At 45.7% G+C, this 24,009-nt stretch overlaps 1 protein-coding gene across 3 annotated transcripts in view; it reads right to left on the reverse strand.

The window, feature by feature from the left end:
• Nucleotides 1-14,078: 14,078 nt before the first annotated feature.
• Nucleotides 14,079-24,009, reverse strand: part of GTF2E1 (general transcription factor IIE subunit 1) — a 48,984-nt gene continuing 39,053 nt past the window's right edge. For all 3 annotated transcript variants that reach the window (XM_058829986.1, XM_058829987.1, XM_058829988.1), the window contains 3 exons: nucleotides 23,799-24,000; nucleotides 18,867-19,114; nucleotides 14,079-15,875 (listed from right to left, as the gene is read on the reverse strand). In XM_058829986.1, the coding sequence (XP_058685969.1) occupies nucleotides 15,445-15,875; nucleotides 18,867-19,114; nucleotides 23,799-24,000 (881 nt within the window). In that variant the 3' untranslated portion in view covers nucleotides 14,079-15,444. The remainder of the gene's footprint in view (nucleotides 15,876-18,866; nucleotides 19,115-23,798; nucleotides 24,001-24,009) is intronic.

A 24,009-nucleotide genomic window follows, 5' to 3' on the forward strand; every position in this document is an offset into this window, starting at 1 on the left:
AAGCCTTAATGTATTTAGTCTCTCCTCCTATAGGGACTGCTCCTTATCTCCCTGCTGTCTAATTCTAGGACCTATCAGTGCTGCTGGGCTCCCAGGTCTGAGTCCTCTCAACTCCATCACTGCTCCTCAGCAAGGCAGATGGGTGACCTCAGCCCATACTACTCCCCCTGACTGCCCTGAGTTTGGAGACTAAAAATGGGCAATCAGGGAAACAGGATGCTGAAGTGGCAGTACTCTTGTGGAGTTCGTCACCCTGTAGTGCTAATATATCCCTTTGAGGATGCTGTAACTTGGAGGACAGCAGCATATGTTCCAAGATTTGGGCGTATCAAGCTATTACAGGGTCCTCCTGTGTACCTTGCTCCTCTCTGAGTAATTGTCAGATTTCAGGGGCCTGTTACTACTCTGAATATTGCTCAGTCTTCAGGAGCAGCACCAGGCTCAGCAGTGATTCTTCCGGACCATCCTCTCTCCAGCGGGAGTGCTGAACTTTTCTTCCTACCTTCACTTCCAGTCTCGTCCTTCATTCATTTGTGAGCATTTGATGTGGAAGATGGTTAGAGAAAGTGCGGGATAACAGCTGGATTTTCCTTCTTTGGATACCTGATGAGGGCATTTCAGGGCACTTAGAGTGGGAAAGTGCAGCTCTCTGCCGAAGAACTTCCACTCACACTGTCTGCAATGGTCCCAAGAGATCATTAATTCTATTTATTCCAGCTTCCACTATCTGATGAGCATGGAAATCATATCCTGTACAGAAATTGGACACACTTGTTTCCTGCTGCTGCTCTGGTACCTGGGCTGTGAGTCTGTGCTATACTGCCAAGCGCACAATCACAGGCTCACTTCTGCTCCCTACTCCAATTCCAGACTTTGCAGGTCAAGAGTGGCACAAACAGAGGTGCTCTGACCACCTTCCGAGGCTGCCCATTCATCAAGCAAAGAGGACAAGAAATTAAAATGTGTGTGTTTCTATGCAGAATAGGTGAACCCCTTTGGCCAGCAAATACTAGAAATGCCATGCACTTTATCACCAAATCCCAGTAAAATCACTTAGACTCAAGATGACACATGGATTCCAGCGCTATCAAGTCACAGGCACAAAGCTGGAACACTGGACCAAACAGCTTTGTACAAGGTCTAAAATCAGGTAAGCCTCCAGTTAATTGTATACAAATACATGAGATGGTCTGATGTTGCAGTTCCATATGGCATGGAAACTGAAGGAGTTTGTCAGACTTGACAAATCTTTTCTAAACCATCCTTCAGGTGAATGTGCTCAGAGGCATCTCACACCTGGTTTTGCTGCTGTTTTTTCTCCGGCTTTTTTCATTGCAAGACTACTTGTTAATCTTCAAATTATGTTTGACATCTCACTGTAAATAGTTTGGGTTATAAACATCTCAGGTGTCAAAGTGCATTTGCCTACCATTCTGGTTTGCATCTCTTTCTTACTCTGCCTGTTCAGCAGCTGTGTCCTTGGTGATGACTGTGTTTGAACCTGGAATCTGATTTAGACATGGGTTTGGGTTTAACCAGTTAGAACTGCCTGGCAGGTGGACACTCAACTCCAAATGAGAAAAAGTTACTCCAGAAGGTCTGGCAAGGAGCCAGAGAAGTGGTGACCATGAGCACAAAGGTGTTGAGAAGTCACAGGGAACTGGGACTCAGTCTCAGAGCAGATGAAGTCCCTTGATGTACATCCTTGCTCCTTATGTGATTCTGGATTTGAATGGCTGTGTTCAGCAAAGCACTTCCTGTCACTTTTGGTCAGAAGAACAGCCAAATCCAGGCAAGTGAGGACCAGTCTTCACATGGGAGATCTTTGCAAGTCAGTCTCACTCTGATGTTAACAAAATGGTTGGGGTCATCTTGTTCCAGTCCCCTTGCCATGGGCAGGGACACCTCCCACTAGACCAGGCTGCTCCAAGCCCCATCCTACCTGGTTTTGAACACTTCCAGAGATGGGGCATCCACAGCTTCTCTGGGCAATCTGTGCCAGTGCCACCTGACAGTGAAGAATGTCTTCCCAATATCTAATCTAAATCTGGCCTCTTTCAGCTGCAGAGACAGGCAGCCTGAAGAAGGCTGAACACTGTTCAGCAATAAATATCTGATCCAGCAATAATTCTGGGGCCAACATTCTCAAGAGCACACCAACTTACATAATTATTTTATAGGATTAAAATGAAAACAGTAATTCATCAGAAATATGTAAGGAAGTGACTCTCCATCTGACAGACATTCTCCCCATGCTAAGAGACACAGAAGCAATTATCTGCATGCCTTTCCTCTGCAAGTGGATTCATGTTATGCCTCTGTCTCAGAAGATATTCAAATGTGACTTGGGATTAATTAAATCTCAAGACATCTGGAGGGCAAGTCAGAAGCATGTACATTCTCTACACCAGCCATTTTAAAGTGTGGAAAAAGGAATAATTTACCAGCAAGACCTTTTGGTATTGATGGGGGAGAGCAACTGAAGACCAGCTTAGGAATTTCAGGGCAGAGAGGCAGAAAACCCAAGTCATGAAAATATAAGTGCATGTAATTGCAGCTATCACCCGATGCAGCTGACGGTCTCAGCAGCAGCTGAAGGGCTGAAAGGTTCCACTGGTGCTGCACATTGCACAGGTGACTGTTTCAGGTTAACTGTTATTAACAGCAGACCCCTTTTGCTGACAAGTCTGGTGATGGCAACAATTAAGAGTCTCAGCTCCTGTGAAGAGCCTCAAGGTTGCCCCACTTTCCTCCCCTGTTTTGTTTCTGCCATTTGGGCAAGGAAAGATGCGCAGGGTCCTCCACCTCCATGCAGGAGGCACCTGCTGCTGATCTCTCTATCGTACATGAGCTCACATGTCAGAGTGTCAGAGCCTCTTGGAATAAATTCACCTCAGAGCAAACCCTCAGTGCCCCTTGACTCCAACTCAACACCTTTCTTGAGCTTTCCCACTATATCAGCTAGCAAATCCCCAGTAAAACATAACTTCAATCAAGTTTCCTAATTGCTAGAGACTGTTCCCTAAAGAATTTGAAATTGGTGAAAGTTTTAGTGGAATGCTAAGAAGTTAAGAGGAAGAAAAGAGCCAACACTGTCCCCAAGGAAAAGCTCAAGAAAAGAAGAGATGGCAAACTTGTCACTGTGCCTGAGCCAGAGCAGAGGAGCTGTCCATCTCCCTGCTACCACCCTGCCTAGGAAAGCAGGCATCCCAGCAAGCCCTGATGGAAAAACTGTACCAAAATCTGTGTTACCATGAGCTTGCCTGGGGGAAAGAGCTCAGTGACACAGAGGCATTGGGGCTCGGTTCATGTGCTATGCCTTCCTACCCAGTGTGGTTTATTCCTGTGCCCAAGCCTTTGCTGCTTTTAAATTAAGCTCCAGAGCCATTTCACAACCCACATCAGCTGTGGGACTGCCCCTGCTGCCCCTGCTGTCTGTGTTAAGGGACCTGTTTCTCTGCAGAAACACTTCTGACACCGATCTCTCTGCTCCCCATCCCTTTTCCACCCCTGACTCCCACTCACTGGAGACAGGATGGGATCCAACGGTGCTCTGCCATGTTATGGGGCTGCCTGACAGCCACAATGAGGGAGCACATTATATTTCAGAGTTGCCTAATTAATTCAGTTGCCTAATTAATTCCCACCCCCCACCCCTACATCCAGTACGGAGCGGGGACATCTCAATTTTCTTATTCTCCCAATGAGGGGAAGCCGCAGCACAACGAACTTCCACAATTCGCTCCTGGGCATTACGAGAAGGCGCATGGTGAGAGGAAGCTAATGCTGAGTGTCCCCCTTTCCCTGCAAAGTAAAATATAGGGATAAAAAAGGCATCTCATGGGTAGGACTTATCCTTGCCAGCATCCCTCTCCAGCGCGTTGTGCTCGCAGGACAATTAAATTACACTGCCGTTTCCCTTTCATCATGATCCGATTTACAGGGGAATTAATAGGGGCAGAGGAAGAGGCCTGCATGAAGCCAAAGCCAGGGCAACTGGCAGCTATGAGCCTTCTTGAAAAACAGGAAGCTTGCCAGGATGTCTTTATTAGAGAGGAGAAGGGGGAGAGAGGAAAGGACTGCTGCAGGAATGAAAGGCAGACAGACGTCAGCCTTGTTTACAGCAGGGATTTTGCACTGGTGTAGCTAAACCCTCCAGTACAAAATCCACCCACAGGCATCTGCCACCAGCACAGCTGGAAAAAAAATCACAGCTGAGATTTCTTGGCAGCTGCATGAAGAAGAAAGTCTGCCATACAAGAAGGGTTTTTGTCTCGCTTGACTGCATGGCTCCAGAGGTCACACCGCACCTTTGAGTGGTGATTTCCCATATTTCTCTGAGGAACTGCTCCTCCCCTGAGCTCACAGGATCGATGTCCTCATGGAACAGCCTGCAGCGACCCTGTCTGTTCCTGACAGTGCCACCCTGATGGTGACCAAGCCTGTCACCCAAGTGGGACAGCAGGTGTCATGGAGACACACTTACTTGAATACATAATAAAATCCCAGCTTCTCAGAAGTTGTTTGTCCATGCTGTTAGTGTGCTGCTCTGCAGATGGAGACATGGGAGCTGGCTCTTGTAGTGCCACTTCACATCCAGGCTGGTTATGGCTTGGATGCCCTATGCTGCAAGCTCAGCCATCACTGCCATTGCCAGCTGTGCTCCAGATGCACTTTGGCAGCTTTGGGACAGCACAGAGCAATTAAACCACAGGGCCAGTGAGCTCTGTGCAGGGTGCACATGAGGGTGCTTTTGAAACAATTCTCTGGGTAAAGCCAGATGAACTCCAAAGGCATCTGGTTTGATGGCACTCCTGCTACGCCAGAGCAACCACGTACCTCTGTGTCACGCTGCCTCATGGCTGGGAGCAGTGCTGTGTGGTGGCACTGGGATAGGCCTCTGCTAACTGGGAACTGGGGTGTACAGAAGCTGGTGGAAACAAGAACAGGGAAGAATGTTTCCAGGTCCCATTCTCCAGAGCCACTTTGCTCTTTGTTCTCTGTTATGTTCCATGTTAGTGAGATTCTTCTGCTCACCTGAGTATCTGAGCCCTTGGATGAATTCCCAGTGTCCAGACTGTGGAAAGGGAGAGGAGACATGGTATCCCTGGGAAGCCATATCTCAGGTAGTTATATTGACTGCATCCTTAAATTTACATCTCCAGTGCCTCTGGCGCTGGAAAGGCACTGTAATATTTTTTTCATCTAATCCTTTTTGAAGGTTGAATTATGATAGAACTTTTGAGATGTACTGGAATCCCTCAGCTCATGTTAACTCCTCTCTGTATGAGGGGTACTGTCTCCAGATGACAGATCACATAACAAATGAGAGATGTCATTGTTATTTCTCTCCAGAGCTGGAGAAAAGCAACTCAGGCCATTGGAGGGTTTTTGAAGAAGCTTCCTGTGTATGGACTTATCCTTGACATCAGGGGAATGGAGGTGATGGAGCAAAAGAAACAGATCAAAAACACTTCTGGAATTTGGAGATTCCTGGGCAGGAAGAAAATGGTTCCAGAAGTCATAGCAAGTAGATCATAGCTGTATAGAGGTGTAACTGCCTCTCAGGAGCACAAATAGAGGAAATGTCAATTTTTAATTTCAGAAATAAAATGATGAAAGGAGGGAAATAGAGAGCTAAAAGTTACTTGCGTTCAAAAGAAGCCAAGGATCTAAAATTGCATACAGTGAGTTCAGTAGTGGGACTGTGTGTGTGTTACATGCTGGTGAGGAGATGGTAAAGCCTGTGTGTAACTGATGAATGAACTAGCTGTTAATTCTTGATTTCCATGCCCATCTCCTCCCATCCTGTTTTCACCTGGGGCTGCCTCTCAGGGAGGCACAGTTCTGATACAGCTTTGTCAGTGGGACCAGTGAGCCAAGTTAGCTCAGGGGTCTGAAGACAGACACTCATTTAAAGGGGGGGCTCATTATGCAAATAATACCCTTCTACTCTGTTTTAATTATTGTTGATTGAATTATGACAATTAGCTCTGAGTGGCAGGGCCACTGCTGTGTCACTGTCACCCATGGTCCCACAACAGCCACCTAGCACAGTCCTTGCAGACCTGGCCTTGACCCTAATCTTGGCTACACCTCATTGACCTCCCCTTTTTCCACTGCCAGTACAGTGCCAGCAGTGAGTTTTGTCTAAAATGTAAAGGGGAATCTCTACTGTCAGTAATGCTCAAGCAACCCCTAATGACAATTCAGCATCTGAATGGTGTGTGTTGGTGAAGCATCACTTCTGCTGAGGTTTTACTCAGGGAGTGGTGGCATGAGGACAGTGGGAGACAGGCAGTGACCCCCCAAAAGCAAGGGGAAGTGTGCTAGGAAAAGGAGGAGGAGCTGGAGAAACCAGTGTCACTGACTTCAAAGATGAAGCATTCTCTTTATACTCTGAAAGTGACTGAATAAAATTACTAGCATCATCACTGAGCTAAATAGGATTTTCTACTTGTGTTGGATTATTTTAGAAGACAGCTTGATTAGCCTGATTTGTGTTCATTTGTCCCTAAGAGGTGTGCTACTTTAATTCAGCCTTATATTCAAAAAATACTTTGATTTATGATACCATTTATTAAAGTTTATTTGCTTTCTCCCAACAGATGTGTTAGCTTTGCTAGCACAAGAAGCAATAAAAGCTTAATTTTTGGAGTTCACAGTGCTGGTTCCAGCTGTGGGCAGAGCTGCCCTCTCTGTGAGCACTTGCTCCCAAACCAGCTGGTCATGCAGGGACTCCAATCATCCCATCCACTTAGTAAAGGAGACATGGGATAACCCCTCATACCCTGCTGAGCTACAGTCACCTGAGGGACAGTTCACACTGCTCTATTTCACACATTCTGGATAAACCCCTGGAGTTATGAAAAGCACTGCTTTTCCTAATATTATTAAGGCAAATGAGTTCCTAGGAGAGGAAGGAGGAGCAAAGATGACTGAATCCTTGCTGAAAGCAAGGTGATATCTTATGGCCTGGGAATGCAGCCAGCATTAAACCCCACTGCACTAAGGTATATAATTAACAATACGTTGTTCCACCTCCACTTCCCAGTTGTGAACAGTGCTTGTACTCACTGAAACCTTCCTGATGAGCTCCCATCTGCACTCAGCCTTCCATGACACCGGGACAGAAATCATCCCTCATCTTCAGCTTCACATTCTGGAACCTTCCTTCTGACAGAAGGGCACCTGGAGACCCAAACAAGCATTTTGAGGATGCCCATGCAAGGTTTTATGCAGGTCATATCAGTAAGTGATCAAGGCATCTCTTGGGATGCTGCTGTAGTCTTTGGCTGCGGAAGAGCTGCGGCTCTTTTCTTGCATGCCCCATAATCTGGATATGGTCAAGCACTGCAGCAAGTGAAATAAAACACAGACTGGCCTCCTCCTCAGGTGAAGAGCAATCTGAGAAGGAGCAACTCGTTTAGTCTACATGGGAATTGCTGAAGGATATATTTAGGAAATTTCAAGATTGTCCTTGGCAACAGGGAAAGCCCAGGTTATTCAATCCTGTGGCTGTATGGGATCAGCTATGGCCCTGGCTCCTTCGGTCGTGTCTCACAGCTCAAAAGCACTGGGAGCACTCCTGCATAACCATCAGCTTCTCAGTCCTGCCAGGTGAGGGAAATGTTTCCAAGACTTCATTTAATACCTGTATTTAATCCATTAGTTCTCCCTGCAGACCTCCTGAAGGCTGGGCAGAGATTAAGGAGCAGATAAGTGCCCTGTTTATTGCTCTCCTGATACTTCTTCACTTTCCTCTACACTTTCACAGTTTTCATCCAACAGTCATGCAGTGCCTTGAAAATGTGCATGGGAGCCCCTTGCTCTGTCCCCTTGGGATGGGTTGCACAGTCCACCCACACTCCAGCAATACAGCTCCTTGCTGTCCTGTGAGACCCTCTGAGATTCTGTGATTTTATGGAGTTACAGCCCTTGGTGTGAGGAAAAGTTACCAGCAAAATGGACCGAGAGTCATCTGCAACTTTTTCTCCTTGATTCCTTACCATTAAGCTTCAGGCTTGAGTATCATTTGTTTTGTTATCAGTTTAAAGGGAAAATTCATTATTTTTCATATTTTTCCTTTTCAAAATAAAAAAGGAGGGCAGCAGGAAGTGGCCAGGCCAGGAAGGAATGAAAGTAACTATCTCCAGAAGACCATGTTCTACGTAGAGTCCTTTCTGGTAACATGCTCCATGAATTCTGCAGCATGGCCGTGACTCCTGTAAAAACCAGAGAGGACAAGCATGAGTGTTGAATCACAACAGCTCTCTCTGTGCTTCTGCATCTAGCTGTCACTGCTACAGCACAGCTGCATCGGTCTCACTGAACACTTGGCTTCTTCTAGTGCTAAAAAGTGCTGGATTTCCTGTGCAGATCAATCCATTGGCAGCTGTGAGGTCAGAATGGTTCCCATTTCTGCTTCACTGTTACATCCCCAGGTGCCAAAGGGTCTTGAAGATGGGACAGAGAAAGGTTCTGGTTCACCGTCCCTTTCTACTCAACCAACATAAATAATCCCTCAGTAATGCACAGTTTATTTCCCTCCCAATATGGACTTGCAGTCTTGATGCTCTTTTTATTACAACTTAAGCATAAAGCAGTTTTTATGTTCACTGCAGACATGGAGTGCCCTCCACTTTGTTTCTGCAAACAGGGAGCTGTTCATCTCCTGATCAGTGGTTTTGACCACCTGAACACATGCACTGCTGCTCACAGTACTCATCTGGCCTGTCTTCCATGTTTCTAATGGCTTGACTCACACCCTTCCTGGGACAGATACCATTAGCATGTGAATTAGCAATGTCTCAAGGAGGTCTTTAGTTTGTGGTGGCACCTGCATGCACCAAAAAGGTGCTCAAGCCTGCTACGTGAGAAGCAAAAAATGCAAAGAATTAAAGAAAAACAAACCCAACACTGGAGAAGCTGAAAATGTGGCATTTTGACATATGTTCAGCTGTAAGAACCCATGTCTGCTGTCTGTGGACATCAGCACTTTTAGTCCCCACTTAAGACAGCTGCAATGATGTGACTGTCTAGTTAACAAAAACTCCAGTTACCATTTACTGCTCTTGGCAGTAGCTTCTACCTAAACCATACAGAAGTCCTTATCTGTTAGCATTCCCAAAGGGGGCCATGTCTGAGGAGGGCTGGGCAGCCCCCTACAGGCCTTTATGTTTGTTTCTCATATGCAGGCATAAGAGCACAAATTGGTGAAATATTTGAGGAAAAAGATACTTTTTAATGTCACAATTGAGCTCAGTTTCACAACTAATTGCTGTGAGGTATTTTTGCACCAAATCTTTCAGCATGGCAAAAGCAGGTGTCAGATCATTCACATGGACCTGCAGGCTCGTGATGAAGCTGGTTGCTAACTTGGGACCTTCCTGATGCCTTTATGTAACTTACAAGAGGTTGGCACACTTGGAGAATATTACCCTTCCTAATGGGCTCAGAGGCAAGGGAATACACCAGGGTAAATGCGGCCATAAGCCAAGTCTTTTTTCATCACATTGTATTTTTCTTTGGTTGGATACAGCACCCATGTGGCCTGCAAGAGTGAAATTTCTCTCACAATGCACCATTTTCTTAAGGCCCAATTTCCCTCTAACTCCATTTCCCTCTACTCTTCTGTGTTGTACTGGGAATAGTTTTCATCTCCTGACATCACCAGAAGGGCTGAGAGATGTTGAAAGCATACATCTTCTGGGAAGAAAGCACTGTGTGGCAATGGAAGAATAATTGTGGTGACAGGGCAGGGAGGGAAGATGTCTCTCTATCAAGATTTTACAGCCTCATTTACATTATAAAAAAAAAAAAATGTTTTTTTTCTTGTTAGAAGCAGCAAGGAAACATGAGAAATTCAGAAACTCAAAATATTCCCAAGGAACAAAAAGGGTTAAAAAAATAAAAATCAAACCCACTCCTACCAAATCACATCTAGTTCAAGCAGCAAAGAATGAGTGACCAGCCTGGGGCTGATGCCTGTTTCCTACCCACTCCAGCAATTTCAGGGGCCTGAGCCCAGCCAGAGCTCACTTCTGGAGAAAACACAAACCTATCATTCATTAAATTTCTCTGCTAGGATGTGGCACAGGCTGAGGCAGTCATGACTGAGACCTGCATGGTGCACCTGGCATGAGAGAGCCACATGTCCCAGGAGCGGACACAGCACAAGCTGGAGCTGCTTGGAGGTGGTGGTGGTTGTAAAGGACTTGAAGCTTAATTTTAAATTGACACCTGTGTGTGATTGCAGATGGATTGAATTTATGACAGCCCATCAGCACCAACTGGGAGAACAACAACCAGCACCTTTGCCAAGAGCAGGTATTGATAACCCAACCAAAATGACGCAAGTACTCATGGCCTCACATGGGCCAGGGCTTGGTTCAGATGCTGCAACCTAAAGCACACCCAGGTCAGCCCGTCTCAAACATTAGTGGTGTCTGACATACTGGTCCCTACACAATGCATGTCGTGAGAAAACAGCAAAAGCATGGACTGTGCTACCAGAGCCTGGCAAATCTGGCATTGGCTCAGGCAGATTTCCATTGTCAGAAGTTCAGAAAATAAATGCTTAAGACTAGGAGGATCTCTTTACCAGGAGGAACTGAGCCAGGCTTCTCAGCTCTATGCACAATTTTAGCTCACTGCAAAATAACCTCTACTCACCCCCCTTCTTCCAGCAAGTAACGGGATGGCAGAGGCCGGCAATACAGATTCCAGGTGAAAAATAAACACAAGCAGTATGTCAGGGCTTTAATCACATCTATATGAGATGTGATTTTTCCTCCTTGCCAGATGTACTTTTTTTGTACACAGACATTAATGCTCGTGGAACAGCACTTGATCAGCTTTCATTTTCTGGCTGGATCCCTGCCCGTTTCTCTGGCTGAGCAGCCCAAGGTTTCCTCCTGCTGCCTGGCCAGCCCTGGGCAGGGCTGGCGCATTGGTGGCTGTGACAGCCGGGGTGAAGCGCACGCAGGGGCTCTAACGCACTGCAGTGGAGCCACTTCCGATGCGGCTGCCTCAGCCTCCTCTCTGACATCCCTGCCTGCTTCATTAGCATCACACCGTTCAAAGGCATGGAAATTAAATTATATTTAGGTCACAAACATATTTTAAGCAAAAATACCTATTATATTTAAAGCATCTTGTTCAGAGACTGTCTGCTGCTTCAGGATGGTTGCACTAATACTCACTGTCCTTAATGTTTTTTAATGAGACACCAGGTGCTTCCAAAGTCTGATTTTTGTTTGAATATCAATTAGGTTCATTCTCTCTCTCAATTTACATGCTGGTAAATAAGAAACCTCTTTCTGGCAGCTCATTTAGGTATCCCAAACAGGCAAAAGGCCAGATTTCCCTGGATAACTTTGAAAGAGAGATAAAATAGCTCTGCCGGGGAACAGGACTGTAGTCCTGAAGAGTCCACTGCTGCCGGTGCTCTGCTCTCTGCTTGCTAGCAGGGAGCAGGCAGGCAGGCAGCTCTCCAAGAGCACCAGCACTCAGACATCACTCCCCGCACTTTGAGCTGCCACTCCTTTCAGCAGTGGGCTGCTCTCTGTGGATTCACATCTTGAACAGATTCAAGCATCTGGCTACGCCTCCTATGAAGGCTGTAGAAGTGATGATCTCCTTGGACTTTGTAAATATTGATTATTATTTTGGAAGCAGCTCAGCAGAGAAGCTACTCTTCAGCCCCAGCTCCTCTGCTGCTGGAGGAGACCTGTCTCATAGTCAATACACTTTGAACTGGAGTATTGTGATGCCTAGGGATCCTTGACTGTCCATGCTTAGATCAATATTCCCAAGCCTCCTGAGAACAAGCCTGGGGCATGGTTACCTAGCCCATGGCTTCCAGTGGGATAAAGCAGTACATGTCCTGGACAGCCCAGAGCAATTACTTGGAGCACTGTGTGACATGTCCCTGCTCCAAAGGCCAGGGCCCAAAGCCTCCCTCATTTATGCTGACACACACCAGAGGAATGGAGCTGCTGCTGTTTCGCCCCCACAGCCCACCCCTGGACAGCCCGCTGGCTCACCCTGCTGCTGACACGTCCTTCCACCTGCTCATAACCTTTCAGTTTCCATGAAGGCTTTGTCTTGAATTTGATTCCTGAGACAACTTTCTCTCTCCTTCTAGGGAGGCACAGCAGGAGACAGAGACCCAAGCACAGCAGGCTGCCTCTCCCACCAGGCCTTCTTAAACTTCACAGCATGTCCTGGCTCTGCAGGCATCACTGAGGCATCAGCTCCTCAGATGTCTCAGGAAGGAGGTGATGCTATTTTTCTGCCCTCTAGGATTCCTCCAGGGGACCTTCAAATCCCTAGACTCTCACAGAGCAAGTCTGTTTATTCCAAGTCTGAAGGAGGCAGCAGCACAGGAAGAGTTGGATGGAGGAAGCAAATTTTTGGAAGCTTAGTACAAAAGACTGTAAAGTTTCTGTTCTTTGGGGCTGACAGTGCACATTTCCTCCATCAACAGCTTCCCTAATCTGCTCTGGCCTGCTCTGCACTGGGCCAGGGAGCACATAACTCCATTGCAATTTTCTTGGCATGCAGTGGGAGAGGGAACGGAGGCAGCTCATCCAGCTGGGAGAGGCACCTCTGGCCACTGAATGAGCAGCCTTAGAAACGCAGTTCTCTCCAGAGCTCCAGTGCCCTGCCCTCATGTACATCCACAGAACCATAGAATACTGAGTTGGAAACATTATCAAAGCCCAGCTCCTGGCCCTGCCCAGCACGCCCCCAAGAATCACACCATCTGCCCAACAGTGTTGTCCAAATGCTTCTTGAACACTCAGATAATCACTCATCGGATAAAATGCGCTTCAGGCCGGAAGCAGATGCAGAAACCGGTTTGAATGGGGTTAGACAGAACATCCACCCAGGAAGGCTTGACAGCATTATTGGGTTAGTGTTAATGTAGCACATGTGGTCCAGCAGGCAGGGGAAATGGCTGGCCCTTCCTCTGAATTGATGGCTTTATCCCTTGCATTAGCACCAACCTGCTGGCAGTGCCTGGCTTGGCTTGCAGAGGCTGTTTTTCCTTCCTGGCATGCATGCAGGGCTCTGTTCAGCTGCAGGAAGAGAAAGAGGGCACTATCAACTGTGTGTTCCGCTCATTTAAGCCGTGCTTGTCATGACAGGGAAGCAACAGTGCATGGTTGTCCTTCAGCAGCCTGAACTGGAACAGAGCAGAGCAGCCATCCTTTCTAATGCCAGGAACTGTTGGAGAGGGCAGGAAACGATGGCATCTGCTCATGCACCTTTGACCTTTCCAGTCCTCTTGAGGGCTGCATGTGGTGGATGAGAGATGGAAGGCAAACCCCACAACCACCGCTCTGATTTCCCCACATGCAGGACGTGCCTTGCTGAATGACAAAAATTGCAACTGCTGCACAAACTCCAATTAAATGTTTATTAAGAAAAAACCACTACTTTCTGGATTTTTATGCTGGGTATTTCTTTACTTCATCTTTACTAAACCTACAGCTTGATTTTGTAAACTGAAAACTCAGTATATGATTCTGGTCAGTTTAGAGCACAAGCAGCTTTCTGTATTCAGGATTAGTGCTCAGTTTCTGCTTTTGGCTCCTTGTAAATCTACCTGCTTTTCTTCAGTGTTAATATTGAATTCAGCCAGATTAAATCTAGACAGAATGGGTACACCATGTTTTTTTCTGCTAGCTGATCACTGAATCTGACTTATCAGCTCTGTGACTTGATAGCTGGAAGCTTGATACAAGATCTTGGAAGCCTGTCTACACAAGAACACCATTTTAACCAGCAGCACAATGTCTGTGAGTCCTCTACCATCAGCCTACGCTTCCCTTGAGGAAGGAGGAAAGAAATGGAAGTGCTGATCAAAACCAGCCTGTTTTTCACCCAGCACCGATGTAATGAAACACCCGTCCTGGAAGTGCAGAGATTCCAGGAGGCATTCAAGGAAGCTCTGCTAAGGAGAAACAATGTGCAGTGGGATTTCAAATGGTCCTCTCAAAGGAGAGCTCAAATGTTTTTTTCTTCTTGAATCCAATAAATCAAAATTATAAGCAAACAACATCCCCAACTAGGCACAACATAAACTGAAAGATGACAAAGGGGAGAAGTTGCTGTTTATTTATTCCTCTTTAAAATGACTTAAAAGAAAATTTAAAACACTATTTAAAAAAGAGGGGATTCAGAGTATTGAGAAGCTGAAAATCAAACCACAAAGGAGGCATTACAAGGTTAGCAGAACATAGAAGGCATAGTTAGTATAAAACAGATTTACAGTCTCAGTGAACAGCAAATTTGTACCACCCATATAAGTGGAACAGGACATAATGCTGCCCCTACTCTCTGGAACACAGAACTGTTTTATAATTTTGTTTTATTGTAGTATTGTGTAGGAAAACACGACAATTTTTAAAAAGCAACATTTTCAATTGAAAGAGAAAAACATTAAAAAACATTATATTGCTCAATAGGCACTGATAAATGTCTTTCTGTGGTAAAAGAGTGTGCCAAGCGGAATTCAAAATTGTGTAATCCTCTTAAAATCATACAGCCCTGGTGAGATTGCAAATAAAACTCAGTTATGCTACTTCTCTGGCACTGCCTGACAGCAGCTGTGCCCACTCTGAACTGTCTGCATATCTTCATGGACAGGGCTAGGCAGAAGCAACAGCCAGTGGTATTGGAAAATGAAGGTATCTCCCAGCAAGTCAGAGCACTGGCAGCTCAGATCCATGGAGGGCATTTGTTACACTGACAAAAAGTGATTGACTGCATGTGCTTGCCAAGGCTTTCACTCTGCCTGTTTCAAGTTACACCTGACCTTGAGGTGCTGAGTCCCAGTAGAGAGCGAACGGGAGCAAGGAAAGGTTGCTGCCTCCAGGCCTGCTTGGAAAGAGCCACTCTGGTGGCCAGGGGCTGCTGGCAGAGAAAGGGTCAGCTACAAGCCTGGTCAGAGCTTGCCATCAGCAGGCAACTGCTTCCCTCTCCTCTCCCCTTGCTGAGCGCAGGCAGCTGTATGTTACATACACTCTCCTCTGCAGAGCGCTTTGCTCAGACTATAGAGTCCTTATGTCCCCTGAGAGCAGGGATGAGGACTTCACTGGGATCTGCAACAAAAATCATCTTAAAGCCATCAGTAGAAAGAGCTGCTATGGCCTTGGTGAAGGTTAAAGCAATGCCTGTGCAGGGCACCCCTGAAGCAGCTTTTTACCTTGCAAGCATCCTCACTTCTGAGACTCATCCTCCCCTATGTGTTTTGGCACATGCAGCTCTGCTGCTCCCTGGCTCTGGCAAGCAGGATGCCCAAGATTAGCACTGCTGAGCCGCAGTGACCCTGCCTGCGCACAGGGGAGGGAAGATGTGCTCCAGTCTTCTGTTCTACTAAAGAGTCTCTGCCTTATAAAGTCACCTTTTAAAAAATGCCATGGCAGGGACCAGTTAATCAAACATGTCCTCAAACATGCGTTGCCCCATGGCTATGTAAACCTCTTTTTCCTCCGGTGTCATCTGGGCCACCAGCTCGGGGCGCTGGCTCACTTGGCTGTAAGAATGTGGACGCCCAGCCACTGTAACAGTAGGGTCTTCTGCCACCACCTCGAATTCTTCATCTTCCTCCTCCTCCTCCAGCCCATACGTTGTGGTGGTCGTGGCAGCAGGGCGGGGAGGGGACTCCTCCTCCGACTCGCTCGTCTCGCTCTCGGAGTCACTCGCGTTGCCGCCGGAGAGAGGAGCGGCACCGCTGACGGTGACGGTGGAAGCGGAAGGTGTCTTCTTCTCGTGGATGAGCAGGGCACGCATCACCTCCTCATTGTCATCCAGGGCTGCCCGGCTCTCCTCACGCTCCTGGAATGCATCCAGATCCCGGCCCCCTGCAAAGGGACACAAGGGAATGAGCATTTCCTCACAGAGATCTGTGTGATGGGCCTGAAAGTTTTCTTAACCTTTATTAATTACCACCACTGAGCTAGTCGGCCAAGTCACACCCTTTCTCTATGCCAACTCCTCCTCTCCCTTGAAAGAGAGACAGTTAGGTCTTATAATGGCAGAACAAGTTCAAGAACAACATTTCCTAGGAGCTGGGAGGTCTAGAGTCACTGTGGCTCCTAGCTGGAAGCCTTGACCAGGAGCACGTTGCAATTGGAGACAACAAGTGCACCATGGGCAAGAACCTGGAAAAGACTTCCCCAGGGATGTGTCCAACTCAGGCATTACAATGGAGCAGAAAGCAAAGCAGTCCTTAAAATACAGACCCCAAGCCCAGGCCCTCTATCCTGCTGAGCTCCCTGCCTGTAAGGATTAACAAAGAGAAGAAATGGATCCAGGTAGACAAAGAATATGTGGGAAACCATGTGTTATAAAACAACATATAGAGCAGCCATACCTGGTTAGCTCAGAGGCCCACCTGTACCAGGCAGGAATGGGAAAAGCTCCTTACAGGAAGATGGTGGTGGCATGGAGCAGATGCAGCTGACAGCCTGCAGCTCAGTTGTGCAGCACAGCACTAACCAGTGCCTGCTCTCCAAGCTGAAACACAGCCCAGACTGCCCCTGTGGCTCCCTACCTGCACCTCTTATTTAAGGGGACTGCAGTGTCCCAGCTGACACACCTGGCTTCTGCTCCTCTTTCAGTAAACTTGGCTGTACAACAGCTGGGAGGGTTCAATCTGGCTCTGGTAGGCAGGATGTCTGCAATTCATGGATTCAAAAGGTAATATTCTGCTCAAAAAGTAGCATCCCACAGAAAACCTCTCCTATTCCTATATTTGGTGAGAGGGCTGTGAGTCCACCTAGCACCAAAAGAACTACAGGCAGTATGGAAAAAACATAAATAGTAAAAAAAACCAAAACAGAACAAAAAAATTAAATATGGAGAAAAAAAAAGGCCTAAAAAGTAGGACAGGCTCCCGGTGGCAAACTTTCTGTCTTACACCAAAAGATGCTGCCTATGAACAACTGCTGGAGTTGAGGTGTTGGCATTCTGTCTTCATACAGGGAGCCACTTGCCCACTCCTCCAAGACACAGACCCTCATGGTTTCAGCAACACATCCAGGCAGGAGGCTCCCAAGTCTTTCCCCTCCCCAGTCAGAAATGCACTGGTTACATTTTTCAACTTGAGATGAAAAATGATGTGAAGGAAGTAAGTTCTGCATTTAGCAGTAAAAGCCAGGGCAGTTTGTGGGCACTCCTCTCCTGTGGTAAAATAAAGGACAAAAGAACCATACCTAATTTCACCAGAATTCTGTTTTCATTGTAAATAAAGTTGTAGTAATGGGTGATGGCTACAACCACTAATATTAGAGCACTGCCAAATTCCTGAAAGAAAGGAAGAATAAAGGCATCCTGTTGGCAGTCGTGTGCTCAGCTCACTGCTTGTGACTGTGGAGCATAAGAGGCTGAAGGGGAGCATCTCTGAAGTAATATCATGGCTCATCACAGAGAGCTGTGAAATGACAACAGCCAGAGATAGCTCCACAAAAGCTGACTTTGTGGCTCAGAGGGGCTGTCTCTTGCTTGCAAGAACTGTTTCTGCCAGATCCAAGCAGTGAATATTTTCTGTCAACAGTCCCAAGTTTCTGTCCTTCCTGTTTGTGTTGCAGCAGCAATTTCAGGCTATTTTCACAAACTCCCTCTGATTTCCAGTAGCTGAGGAGGTTAAGCAGCAATGCCACCATCCTGTAAGGAGATCCTCCACCTCCATATCCCTCAGTGACTTCTTGAGAAACATTTATGCTGTGTGCATCAAAAGTTGTCTGCAGGAGTTGACTTAAAACTACAGGTGAAATGAATGTCTAGCAGAAAAATGGGGTGAGAACTCACCACGGCTGGTGAGTAACAACAACAACATCTGCTATAGACTGCAGAAGCAGGTTGTTCAACCATCTCACTTTGCTTAATCTATTTGAAAAATGTTTTGAGGTCCATAATACACTTGAAAGGCATTACATGTGAACAAGTTCTTTAGCTATCTTCTGACTGCTATATCACATCTATTTTCTTCACTTCTACTACACCTAAATACTCCACTCCTCTCCTGAACATGGCACAAGTTCCAGGGTCATATAGTCACACACAACTCCCTTTTGCCATCTTTTCTTCCTAGGGCATCAACAATTTCAGTCCATAATCCTAAAATGACTCTAAAGATTGTATCTATTGACTCACTCCTGTAAAAATCATAAAAGGTCTCCATTTCCAATTTTGGCATGGAAGCTTGAACAGCACACATACCAAAGCAAAATGGTTCTACTAATAGTTATAAGATCTCGACCGTGGCCTGTGGACAACCTGATCCCAAGATGAATGAAAATAAAAGCAGAGATAATGAGAAACACCAGAAGAGAATAAAGACTCACCTGTCATGGTGACAGACCTCCCTATTGTACTTCCAGAAGCTCTATTTCTGAGTATTCTTCATATATAACAAGTTCTAAGAAACAACTGGCAAGATGGCTGGGAGCATATAAACACTGCTGGTAGATTTAGTAGACTTCAGAGTCACTGAACATTAATAAATGTTATTTTTCAGCAGTGACCTATTAGGGAGACAGCTTTCTAGATGAAACTGAAAGACCTTCATCTAGAAGCAGTAAGCTCTCAAGGTGGAAGCCATAATAGTTAATTAACATTTTAGAAGCCCCCACAAAATTTCACGGACAGCTCAGCTTTACTGACCTAGATTTCAACCCTTGATCTAAGGAATTTTTACATCTGCCTACACAGGTGCTTTGCACAGCAGAGGGGAGCAGACACTCCAGTGCTGGGAGCAGCAGCTGTACACATACACAGCAGAACATGTTTCTGACTGCACTGTAAAGGCCTTGTATAAGCAGAGCAGTACTTCTGCTCTGTGATTTTCTTACCATCTTTGATTTCATCAGGGTCATAAGCCCCCTGCACCGTGCTCTCACGCAGCCAAATGGGTCTCTCTCTGGCTGGCTTTCCTTCACCTACAGACCGGTTCAGATCCTCCTGGTCCTCCATGCTGATGACGACATTCTGGGTATACAAGTCCTCATATGATGGTCCTTTTGTAGTCCATGCTTCCCGATGGTGTCCGCCTGCAAGGCCAGCTGCTGCCCCAGAACCAGCACCAGCTGCACGCTCCTTGCTACATGAAAGTTAAAGAGAGAAAAACAGAGCTCTCAGAACAAACCCCTCCTTAGATAAAAACACTTAAATTATGATTAGTTATCTCCCATGATCGGCACTGAGAACTTTCATTCTCAGTTCTAACGCGTGCTGCCAGGAATTTCTGTGCCAGCTTGCTGGTTTGGGAAACTCGTGGATCTCTAGTGGGAAACCCCACATAGGGCCATGGCAACATCCAACACAGACACTGAAGAGGCAGCACTAGAGATGCAAATGCACTTATGTCAAAACAAGCATAAAATCCCAGAATTTCCTGAAACAAAAGCCACAGCAGCAAAACACAGTCAAACAGTAGTCTGGTATTTGAAAAAGCCTCTTTTTGGCCTTCACACAGCAATCAAATGCTGCATTAAAGAAAACACTGAAGTTTAACCAAGATAGATAGTAGGCTCAGGGACTCAGCATGCTCAGAGCTGTGAACTGTAATTAATCACAGGACTCCTGAAGAAGTTAACTCACCATGAAAAACACAATTCACACCTTTGCTTGAACTATGAGTGACCATGCACATGAGAAGTCACCTCTCCTGTGTTACACAGGAGATATGTACTATCCAAAGACACAGCCTTGTCAGCACTGGGGAGTCCAGGCAGAGAAGAAAGAAGAGAGAGCACCTTCAAACCACAGGACCAGGGCTGGACAAAAGGCTTTGTGTGCTGGTGGAGTGCAGGAGGAGACAGAAGAACTGTATTCACTGTGGAAAAGCTGGAGAAATAAAGGTGCTGACCCATGTGAAGGGTATGGCAGTCAAAGCCTAGCCCTCCTTTGCTCCCAGCACATTTCCCTGCAGGGCTCCTTCTAGTTGAGGAGACTGATGGAGGAAAAACACTCCTGCTTGGATCTGATCAAGAGGCTATCAGGTAAAATATTGTCTGCACACTGATGATGGCAATGAGCCTAAAATACACCCTGTCCTGTGCTGCTATTTATGCATAGAGCAGGGAAAGCCAAACGTGACTGTTCTACTCCAGAATGAGATTTCATCTTTTCAGAGAAACAAATCTGCTGCAGACCGCACCTGTCCTCAGCCATACATTTTCAGTCATGTGATTGCTGGGGGTAACTACAGCTTTCCAAGTAGAACAGCCCTGCCTTGACTTGTCCTCTTGTCCAGAGTAAATCCATCAGGGATACCCCACCAGGCCAGCTGAGCTGACAGTTATCATCAGTGAGCTTGGTTCAGTTGCTGCTGTCTACCCAACGACCTTTTCTCCAACTGAGAAGCTTGAAGCTGTACTTGGAGAAGACCCAACTAATATGCAGGTTTTTTTTTAGTTCAGCAAGGACATTACCACTGTTTGACAAGCTAATTCTGCTGGATTTTTAGGGGTAAACACTGAGGGGAAATTATACAGGTAGGTAAAACACTGCTTTTCCCCAGATAAAAAATATTGGTGTGTTCAGCCAGTGTTGATTGAGTACTACTCACAGCCTCTCAGGAGGGGAATGGCTGGGATCTGTTAACAAAATACTTCCCAACATCCGTGTTAGCGTGTCTCGTGTCCTTAGCAATCCTGCAGCCAGCTCTGCTAGGGGAGCTTCGCAGTAGCCTTGAATTTTGGGGCAGAAGGCTCATGCACATGTATTGCTTATGTAACCTAAGGAACCACAGAGAGACCTTCTTCCCAGCGTGTTATTTCAAGTGTTGGTACCTTTCAGCTCTCCAAGACAGGCGTGTGTTCTGTGAAAAGCACCACTCTGCTTCCCACACAATAGAAATCTCTAACTAGCGTTTCCCTGACAATTTTATGTAATCCACTTTCCTCACAGGATGCACAATGCAGCTCTCCCCCAAGCTCTCCCTCCCCATGACTACAGCGTGACACTAAACCCTCAGTAGTGCCAGAAACTACCTAATAATACTTTTGCACAGAAGCCCCTCTAAGTGTGCCTGAAACTGACTTTTTTCCTACACGGAACCATTTAGCATCAAAACATTTATTCCATTACTTCAGGAACATTTAAAAAATGAAAGTAACACTTCTAAGAGACACCTACAGTACACTAATTATTTCACGTGATCTACTGCAATGTCCCACACTGAGCTGGAGCCATCTAGACACTTTCTGTCTAATTTTTAACCCCAGTAAGCTTTGCAAATGTGCCTCAAGTCCATGTCTTTTTATCTTCAGTGAACACTGTTGGTAGGTGTGAACACCACCCAAGACTACCAGAGCAGAGGAACACTTCTTTCTGCAAGAAGAGAACTTAGTGTTCAGCAAAGTACAGGATCAGACACCACGGGCCAGGCACCAACAAAAGGCCAGGTGTGGGAGCTGCCTTACAGGCAGCACAGAGGAGATGAAGGGATCTCTTAAATCTTTCTTTCTCTCTTAGATCCACAAACTACTTTTTCCCCACCTTGCTCCAGACTTCACATGGCCACCCTGCAGGCAGGAACTGTGGCAGATCAGTGGCCCAGATGTGGCTACATTTAGTCTGTTTTATTCACCCCGATGGAAATCCCTTAATGAATGGTTTAGCTGTCTTTAAAAGCAACATAAATAGTCCTTGACACAGCTGAGGTATGGCCCACAGAAATCACACTGTGCAGTGGGCAAACAACTTCAAATTTTCATCTCAATCCTGCCCAGACTATTAAGAAAGGTCTTGGATAATGGGGATAACTCTCTCTTTTTGCCACATTTAAGATAAAACAAAACACAAGAGCATGTGATGCTCTTAAGAGCTTCAACTTCACAACAGACAACCCATGGTTCTTGACAGCATGACCACAGAAAATTAATTTTGTGAAGATTTTTTTAAATTGAAATCATGCTATTTTGACGCAAGGAAATAGAAGGGTTATTAAAATCCATAATTTTTCAAAAACCACAGAGAAGAACCTGAAAAAGCAGGCTTATTTTGAAACCTGTGGGGCTAATTCATGCTCTCCCGCAATTAAGAAAATTAACAGCCTCTTAGGAAAACATAAACAAAGATCTACCCAGTTTCCCAGGGCAGGTGAATCACAGTTATGCAATGCCAGTGGGGCCACTTAGAGCTGTAACTCTCCTGAAAACATCTGAAGTTGCCCAAGTTACTGCAAAGAGAAGATGCAGGCATTTTGTGACCTTTTCAGTTTGTTTCAGAATCACCAAGTATCAGTTTTGTCAATGATTTCAGACAATCAAGACCCCATAAAAACAGAGAGAATAAATAACCCAGGGTTTGGCACTTTAAAAAAACCTCACAGCAGCGCTATCATGGAATTAACTGCTCTGAATTAATAAGAGTTAATAAATAATTAAATTACTGTATGTGCTGAAGCAAGTTGTGTTCAAGTAAGCATTTAAAAAGCTGCCTATTTATTTTGTCATTCCTTGCATAGAGTAATTAATCATTTACAATGTTTTTTAAGTATTTAAGAGTCGAGTAAGTGGGCGCTGCTGTTTGATCATGGGACTGCACCAGGCCTCTGCTGTGGTAATTTCCTGTACGCAAAAAGGGAAGACTGAAAAATTACTCTCTTTTGGTAGGGTTATCCCAGTTCTACTACTTAAACTACTGAAAAGGGATTTTAAAGCAAAGTCTAGTGATTCAGCTTGGGTATAAAGGCTTCAAAGAATCCCCCATATCACCAAAGACACGTTGAGTGACCTTGGAAAAATCTTTTCTGCTCTTTATATTGCTTCTGTTTTTCTATCAGAATGATGAGGAAAAATAGCTACCTTCTTGGCTAGAAAAAGACTATGAATAGGCAAAGAATTTTTATTATATTAATTAGAAGCTGTCTAGCATGAATATATGAGGAACATTCTTTCTCAAGGTTAGCCTGAGAGAAAAAAAAAGGATCCTGCTTGTTCTCCTATTAACTAAAGCCAAGCACCCCAAGGCACTGTGGGAATGCTTCCCCTCATGGTACAGTTCTTTTCCCTCGTGTGTATAATTAATTTTTTTTTAAATACAGAGAAGTGCATCACATTTCACCACAGCTGACAAAACTGACAGCTCCCCACATCTTTTTGCATTATTTAAACATCATCTGTTTTTGTAAAGCTAGGAATGTTCTGAAAGAAAGTGTCATTTCCCATGGGTAAGAACATTTTAAGGAGTTTTTGATTCCAACATGGTCTTCTCCTGAAAAGAAGAGGTGTGTATCAAGTTGGACAAAATCAGAAGGAAAAAACCTGCTTATTACAAGTAACGTCTTCAAACTAGAATGTTGTAATATGAGGATTTGAAATACAAGGTGTGGATTGCAAACAGCTTCATTTCAAAATCTGGGTAGAAGCAAAAGGAACAGATGAAAGGTAAGTATTTGAGAGATAGAAGACAGCATAGGTGGCACCTTCAGTGCTTTTTCAAGCAGCTGCAGTTTGCATTTTTTAAATATTGGGCCGAGAGCTTGGTGTGCATACCAGCTGCAGCATGGCAAGCAGCAGGCAATTCAAGCATCCCACCTCACAAAAAAATACATGCAGAGGGCTGACCAGAAGAACAGTCATTTGCCTTGTTTCGTAAGAAATAGTTACAGCCCTCTGTCTCCCTGTAAGCCACACATCCCTGGGGCAATCTGTCAGTTGTGTGCATCGTTGGTGCTGTACAAGTACATCCTGCACAAGGTTTGGGAAAGGCCCACAGAGCAGAGGAACACTCTACAAGGAAGCAGTACAGTGAGGAAAGACCAGGCGCACTCCCACCTCTGCTTCAGGGCAGGAATCTCTGTGGGTTCTGGCTCCAGGATTTCATAGGCTAAGTTAACGTCTTCCGTCTCACGAAGCAGCGCGTAGATGGGCTCAATCTGCTCATTAAATCTTGCAACGAGTGTCCTTGCATCCTTTTTGGGCATTGCCGACTCATCTTCTTCCACTTCGGTCTCACAGAACGTACAGCGGAAAGTTCCTAAAACGA

Source organism: Poecile atricapillus, chromosome 1 (genome assembly GCF_030490865.1).
Source record: "Poecile atricapillus isolate bPoeAtr1 chromosome 1, bPoeAtr1.hap1, whole genome shotgun sequence".
Classification (NCBI taxonomy): Eukaryota; Metazoa; Chordata; class Aves; order Passeriformes; family Paridae; genus Poecile; species Poecile atricapillus.